The sequence below is a fragment of the Nymphaea colorata genome, chromosome 2 (genome assembly GCF_008831285.2).
Source record: "Nymphaea colorata isolate Beijing-Zhang1983 chromosome 2, ASM883128v2, whole genome shotgun sequence".
Classification (NCBI taxonomy): domain Eukaryota; kingdom Viridiplantae; phylum Streptophyta; class Magnoliopsida; order Nymphaeales; family Nymphaeaceae; genus Nymphaea; species Nymphaea colorata.
The window spans coordinates 30042447-30049995 of NC_045139.1; the positions used below are offsets into that span (position 1 = coordinate 30042447).

Below are 7549 nucleotides of genomic sequence, written 5' to 3' on the forward strand. Positions count from 1 at the left end.
GATTTTTATCGACAGTTTTTAATGAGTCGAGCGCTCTGCCCACAACACGGAAGAAACAAGAAAAGTAGATGGATAGGATCATAGGAATATGATAGAAACAGTGTGAAACCACCGCCTAGCCAACGCAGACTTCTTGCAACATAACTGAAAGCCGTAGACTATCACGAGCGCCAACATGGCTTCCAATTTATTCACAACACGAGACAAGCGCCGCCTCACTAAGAAAGAGAATGCTTCACTAAGAGAGAAATCATAATTACAAATCAAATTCCAGTTTGTAAGGGCATCCTTCTTTTTTTTGACAACAAAAGACTAGGAAAGAAAAAAAAGAAAAGAGGGACCATGTTCCAACCGAGAGGGAGGACAACGGGGCACTTCAAGTCTTTCACTTGTACTCCAAAATCATGTTGTTCTCCGGAGCAAGGCCAATGCAAGCCCTCAGGATGTTCTCCAGCATGGCCCTCTGCTTGGACAGTGCATTCACCACAGGTGTGCCTGGAGGAACCTGTTTTAACACCAAAACCAGCCAACTCTTAGAAGAACTTCCCCAAGTAATCGCACCATAGAAATGCATTAATCATAGGCTACCGGAGGTTTCCATCTAATAAGGCCAACCTAAATAGAACCAACCCATCTCAGCTGAACTCTCAGAAAGTGCGTTCGGAACAGAACTTTGCAGAACTAGGGTCCCAGAAAAGTTCCGGCCAAAAAAAGACGCCCACTTTTCTTATACAAACAAAAAGGGAATTCACGCAAGCCTGTTTCTTCGAAATGCCTGAATTAGATTTTCCGGCACAAGAGGGAACACGACTACGGACCAAATCCTTCTCTAAGAAGCATCCAGTTTCCTTCTAAGACCACCCAACTAGGAGTTTCCAGACCAAGTTCACTCGATGTCTGTTTCAGAATGTTTTCCCAATTCCATGAAAAAAAGCATAAGAACCAGCAGTTTTGTGGAAGCTGGACCGAGTTCCACAAGATTTCTCAAAATCAGACACCAAAGAGTAAAACTGTAGAACAGTGTTCAAATTCATCTCTTGAAGACAATTTGAGAAGTAAAACCAGTTTATATTTCTCCCTCTTTGGTATAAGAAAATATCCATGAAACTATCAAGAAAATTCTCCAAAGAAAAAAAAAAATGAACCGAGTATCATAAATGTGGCCAACTTAATGGTAGTCTTTCCCAAATCAGGAGCCAAAAGAGTGACTCACCAGAGGTGCTTTGGTCAGGTAGCTCAGGATGGTGGCTACTGGATGGAAGGAATGAAATTTCCCCTGCAAAGCCCACACCAAAAAACGAGTAAGACCATCGAATAAGCTCACAGAAAGTCAAACCGTCAAATGGCAACCCTGTACATCTCCAATACCTCTCCTTCTGCTTTGAGCTGGATCCTAGTGCTCAGCTCAGCCAACAAAACCAGATCCAAGATGATGGGTGCAGCCAACAGAGAGTCCTCACAGGTATTGTGCAATACAATTGTGCTCTTCCCTCCCATGAATATCTCAGAGGTGTACTCGTCCATGGCTCGCTTGCTGTCTCCTACATAGGGAACATACTGAAAGCAACAACAACTCAGTGGAAACTTAAAGCAGATACGCCCCATAGAGTGGGTGCATAACACCCGCAGGGACTCATGGTCCCTTGAAGAAATCCACAGCCAACAGAACGTAGAGAAATCATATGCAGCATGAAGACCCATACTTGTTAGGATGTTAGTCTTATAGACATCCTCCAGATAAGGAAAAAACTTCTGAAAGTAGGATAAATAACAGAAAGGCTTCTTGTTTTACAGGCATCTGTTTATTCAGCAAATGTCAGAGTGGAGAATATTTACCAAATAAATTTTGTTTCCTTCAAAAGTTTCTATACTTAAGGATGGCATTTCTAAGGCTGTAATCAACATGGTTATACTGAAGACGAACCTAGGCTTAAAGCTTGGATGGCACACAATAGGAACATGATCAACAAATTATGCGCCAAAGATGCAGTTTAGCCTCAAACCTTGATCACAATGACATGATCAGGGTGCTCCCCTGGCTCATACAGGATGCCATTGCTCGAGACCATGTCGTCCACCACATTGCTCTTGGAAATCTCCTTGGACCGGAAGGTCTGTGGCGCTGAGAGATTCATGCCGTCGTTGTTTCCCAAGTGGTTGTAACTCACGATTGATGTTGGCTGCAAGTTTTTTAGTCTTGAGTCACAACAGATGTCTTAGAAAGCAAACTGTACCACTGAAGAAATAAAAAAAAAAAAAATTGAAATTTTCATTTTCCAGCTACTACCAAGAAGCATAGGAAGAAAAAAATATGCTGATCGGTATGACGTGTTCACAGGTTCAGGTTGAAAGGAAGCAAGCTCGTATATGACCAAGAACTATGAGTCTCTCAGCGTTTAAGTCATCATAATAGACATCGCAGGCTCTTCTGTTTTATATTATGACATTAGTGCTGCATCATTAAAGGATGATTGCTGGTGTAACAAAGAACTCCAAATTTCATGAACTTTGGCGAATAAGCTTGTAGAAGATTATAAAAAGTCACGAAGATTTCACTTTCCTAATAACTGTAAGTTGCCATAGCCATTTAATATCATTTTCTGTAAGGAAATGGAAGAGGCATCTATTCCCCTGTCAATTTGAGTTCATAAAATATCCTCCCTCCTAAAACCTTGAGACCGTAGTGGACATGAAGACAACAAAAGATGCCATCATGCCACCAATCAAAACAAGAACGGGTCTTGGGATGAAAAAATGACAGGAGGACCAAAAGAGTTGCAGTCCAGACCTTAATACCAGCGCCTACAAGGAAGTCAACTAACACAGACTTCATCTTCGTTTGCCCACTCTTAAAATCATCACCACCAATTAAACTGTTCCTCTTGACAGCCAAATCAATCAGCCCTAGAATTTTGAGAAAAGAAACAAAAAGGAGACGAAATAATCAGCTTTACTTTCGAATATAGATCCATGATGTTATATGCATTAAATTAAGTAAGAAGTATTCCTTCTAAAAGGACCAACCTGGTACAAAAGTGTTTTGAGGGCTCCCATTGATGAAAGGAATATTTTCTAGAGCACATGCAATGGCATACAAAGTGGAGGGGGAGATTTCATGCTCGTTCTTCTCAAGAGAAGAAAAAAGGTTCTCCATGGTATCATTCAGTCCCACTATGACATCACTGTACCTCTCTGTGTTTGCTGTCCACAGAACCACCACTTTATCTACCTTTGTCTTCTCCTTGAACTCCCTATCAACATCATAGTAAACCATAAGGAGAACAGTTGGGCACAAAGAAAACTCAATACAAAGAAGGAGAAGGTTAACAAGAACACATGCAGATAGAACTCGAAAACTGATAAACGAAATGTTACCTGATGTCCTTAATGACCTGCTCAACTTGTTCCTTCTTGGTCCCCTTGATCACATTGTTTGCACGAGAACCCTGGTTGGCAGCAATGAAATCAGGATCGTAGATCCCAGGCAGAGGGATCATGGACTCCATGTATGGCCTCAGCTGCTTCTGGAGATCAATGTCCAGGACCTTCGCCCTGGCCATGGCATCTGCCAGGTTCATGTTGCTTATGTCCCATCCTCCAAAGACAATCTCATCAGGATTGACCTATACAGACATGAAAATCACCATCATTCACCATTGCGCAGAACGTACCCATCAATAAAAAAGAAGAAATCAATTAATTAATTACCATAGGGAGAAGACTCTTAAAGGGCGCATAGATCTCTTCACCATTGTATGAACCCACCCTTATGCTTGACGCTTGCGTGAGGGATCCAAAGTAGTTTGCCCTCTGTATCTTGTCCTTGGTAGCCCAAGAAATCCCCCTGCCAAATAATCCAAGTTAAACCAAAAAATTGTAAAATTCATCGCATGCAAATGTATTTTCTTCATAAAATATGTCAAGTATCGGGGAAGAAACATAGAGAAAAGGGTAGCGCGGACAGAGGAACTCACTCTCTGTTAGCTATGACACCGGCTGTAAGGGTAGAACCGTTGTTCCCACCCCAACCCACAAGCATCACCCTGTAGGCAAAACCAAAACAAGACTTAAACCAACAACATAAAAGAAAAAAAAGACGACCAGGAAGAGACACCCGTGATGGCAAGTTGGCACAGCACTCACTGTGACGAAATAATGTCCATAATGGCAGCAACCATAGTAAAAGAAGTTCATGATCGTAACATAAATAAGAAGGGAGAGATGTTAACGATTTTACAAAAAGATTGTACAAGCTTTGATTATTTTTAATCACTTTTGTGTCTTTTAGTTCGTTTGTGCAGACCATTCCAAACCAACAGACATGCACAAAAGAAAACTCAATTTCATCCCAAAAGCTGGTTAAAGAACACAAACGCGATCATTTATTTCAAATTTCGCATGCATGCATTTCTGTGTCCTTGCAGTAAAGCAGAAGAAAAATGAGGAGGAGTAAGAAGAAGAAGAAAGTGTTTTGAAGTATAGTTTACCCGAGCTTGGGCACACGGGTGCTGGTCTTGAACTCATATGTAACAGACTTAGGCCTGACCACCCACTCGTACTTGCCATCCCTGTTCTCATGCAGGAGCTCGGTGGTCGCGTAGTTGTAGGTAGACTCGATCCCCTCCTCCGTGTACCTCACGTTGGGGCTCTCCACACGAAAGCTCTCGATAAACATGGTTCTCTACTCTAAATCTCTTTCTCTCTCTAAAACCAGAGTAATCCCAAGGCGAGAACAGGCACCCCCCCCCCCCCCTCTCCCTCTCTCTCTATCTAGAAGGCGAGGAGACAGACACCAACTTCTCTTCCTCTAGCCGAAAACAAAGCAAGAGAGAGAAAGAGGACAAGAAACTACTTGACAGAACCCTTCTCCTCGTTCTCTGTCTCTCTCTCCCTCACCGGCTCCTCCCTCTCTAGAGCTTCTCTAATGGCCGTGTGTTCTCTGGCCCTCTCCCATCGGGGCGATATATAAGGACGGGGGAGGTGAGAAACCAGGCACGTGTCGAAAGGTCATTGGCTCAGTGTTTGCTTTCCGGAAATGTCCCGGCTGGGCCACCGAAGCAACTCCGCCGCTGCCTCCGCCACTTGACCGCACGCACGAGCCACACGCGCCGGCTGTTGCCCGATCAAGGCGAACGTGTCGGTAAGTGGGGCCCACTTGAGATGGACGGCTCTTCCCGGTGGGCGGAGAAGGTGCTGGAGAAGGGCCTCTTCCTCTCCCCCGCTCTATCATATGACATGTGGGGCCAGCACGCGGCTCTCCCCTTCTCTCCCTTGTCGTCTTGCCGCGGTGGCGGAGACGGTGGCTGACCCGCCGGCCGGCGGCCATGCTGCCTCCCAGGCATGCAAACCAGGTCGCTCCAGTTCTTACCGTTCCGGTAAACGATTTAGTTGAATTAGCTTCCGTTCTTTTTAACGATCGTTCTTAATTCCAGAGGGAGGTGAATGATCATGATTTTGGGCTTCTTTTTTCTTTTCTTTCGTTCGTAGAACTCGAAATAATTTTACTTCGTTGAGTAATTGGCCAGAGACACAAGCTTTTGATTGGTTCTGATTTAATCTGATCTCAACATTTCAAGATCGGTATGTTTAACTTCAGACTTCTCTTCTTTTGATTCTGAGTTTAAGACAGATCTTTCTGTAATATAAAAAGAGCAAAATGGGAATCCTTAGATCTTAGATCTGACTTAACATCCTTTGTTCGATGTTTATGAAGCGAACTTTTTGTTACACTAAAAAAAAAAAAGTATGCATCTCAAGTCAGATGTAATTAAACGTCCCCTCAGTCACACTTCAAGTAGCATAAAGCCCTGAAACTTGTATCCTTTCCCCACTATGCATGTTTTGGCTTATGTAAGTATGTGGATTGTAGATTTCCACCCTTATGAGAATGGTAGTATTCAGTTTCATGAATCCTGGGTGTGGCTGAATTCTGTTTGATTTGTTTCTGTATAACCTGAATTCCAGCAGTTTCATAGTTCTCCTAAATGTGAGATGATTGCATGCCGAACATAAATAAAAACTAGTTTGATTTACAAGTCTTCTTAATTTCAAATTAGTCTGTAGGATATGGAGGCCCCATGAGACTAGCCAACCGGATGGTAAAACTTTCTCCATTGAATCTTTTCCCTGTGTTTGAAAGCAGGAGAAGGGTATCGCATGATTCCACCTTGTTTAAAACGATGAGCTCCTCCCACTGTCCCACGCTTTCGAGAATAAGAAAAAAAAGGAAAATAAGTGAACAATCAAGAATACAAGAAATTACATGATCCAGAAAGACTAATGATCTTCCTACATCTACGGCTGCACCAAACCTTCTCTATTTATTTGGAACAAGAACAATGTTGGTCGTCCTTCAAACAGGAGTCTAAATTACCACACCATTGATCAAATCAAATGGCCTATAAAAACCACACCGATCGGCTCCATAAGACTCTTTTCTCTTCCTAGATCGTGTTTGGATGCCTAGTGGAAAGCAGTCGCGCCCTCTTCTTTTGTGGCTCTTCAAGAGAAATTGTTGGAACTTTTTGCGCGATTTGATGAAGAGCATTGCGAAACCCTTTTCATTGTGTTTGAACGAGGAGAGTTCAGAGGAAATGAATCCTTTGTCTGGAAAGCTCTTCTCCACGACTCAACTACATGTTGGAGGATTAAGATTTTTAGCATCCTCAGCGTTTTCGGAATAAGTAAATTAGGAACACTAAAAAGTACATATTTCCTTTAAAGCAATTGGGTTGGAGAGCGAAAATAAACTTTTTTAAGGGACTTTATTTCTTTAATGGAACTTTTACCAAGAAAAGTGCAAAAGATAAGTGCATTTTGCGCAGTAAATAGAAAAGACACCAACGGAAAACGATGAGGTGATGAATTGACATGACTTAAATTCTGATGTCATTTTCCAATCACAACTTCGTGAAATAGGACAGGTCTGTGTAGCACTTGGCTTTCTCATCTTTGGCGAACCACAACACACTCTTTAAAATCTATATATCTTTCGTAGAACCATGGGAAAGAGCTGTTCGAGTCTTACATAAAGAAGATGAGATTGATTTTTTATCTGCAAAATATTTTGTAATGGAGAAGTCTTGTGTTTTCTTCTTTTCCATAAACATCACGAAATCCCTTTTGTTGTTTTGAAATCGGTAAGCTTGCAAATGCGATGAAGAAGCCAGGTTGCCTCAAGGGATACCGATGCTATGAACAGTGCATTCCTGCCATTGTTGACACTGAACAGTGGATCCAGAAAGCAAGCATTTGGAAAAGGAGAGACCTTGATGCTCTTTTTTGGATGGTAACAGACGTAACAAAAACCTTCAAATAAGATAATATGAATCTAAAATTCTCCAATGGAAAGAACATGAAGTTGTGAAGTTTTTACTATAACCTGTCTCAAATTGAAGATTCCTAAGCACTATGCAATTTTAGGTTCGTATTCAATGCAGGTGTCGTTGAGTTTTGAACCAGCGGCTGGCCACCTAACCCAACCAGTTGTGTTGCACCTCTCAAGAAAGGTTTTTCATATATATATATATATATATATATGTGTGTGTGC

The 7549-nt window shown here is 42.1% G+C and overlaps 1 protein-coding gene across 1 annotated transcript; it reads right to left on the minus strand.

Moving 5' to 3' along the window:
- Window positions 1–219: 219 nt before the first annotated feature.
- On the minus strand, window positions 220–4932 carry LOC116247996 (inositol-3-phosphate synthase). Its single transcript, XM_031620521.2, has 10 exons — window positions 4488–4932; window positions 3975–4043; window positions 3709–3844; window positions 3376–3623; window positions 3025–3251; window positions 2789–2904; window positions 2004–2180; window positions 1369–1557; window positions 1214–1276; window positions 220–505 (listed from the first exon to the last, which is right to left on the minus strand). Exons 1-10 carry the CDS (start codon window positions 4673–4675, stop codon window positions 386–388), a joined length of 1533 nt encoding a protein of 510 aa, XP_031476381.1. The 5' UTR covers window positions 4676–4932; the 3' UTR covers window positions 220–385.
- Between the last annotated feature and the right edge of the window lie 2617 nt (window positions 4933–7549).

What these genes read in the sequence shown, in the direction of transcription:
- LOC116247996 (XM_031620521.2), bottom strand. Translation starts at nt 4,675, where the DNA reads ATGTTTATCGAGAGCTTTCGTGTGGAGAGCCCCAACGTGAGGTACACG. An exon ending in TTAAGAGTCTTCTCCCTATG is followed by an intron (nt 3,624 to 3,708) that starts GTAATTAATTAA and finishes ATGTCTGTATAG; the next exon opens with GTCAATCCTGATGAGATTGT. An exon ending in TCAAAACACTTTTGTACCAG is followed by an intron (nt 2,905 to 3,024) that starts GTTGGTCCTTTT and finishes TCAAAATTCTAG; the next exon opens with GGCTGATTGATTTGGCTGTC.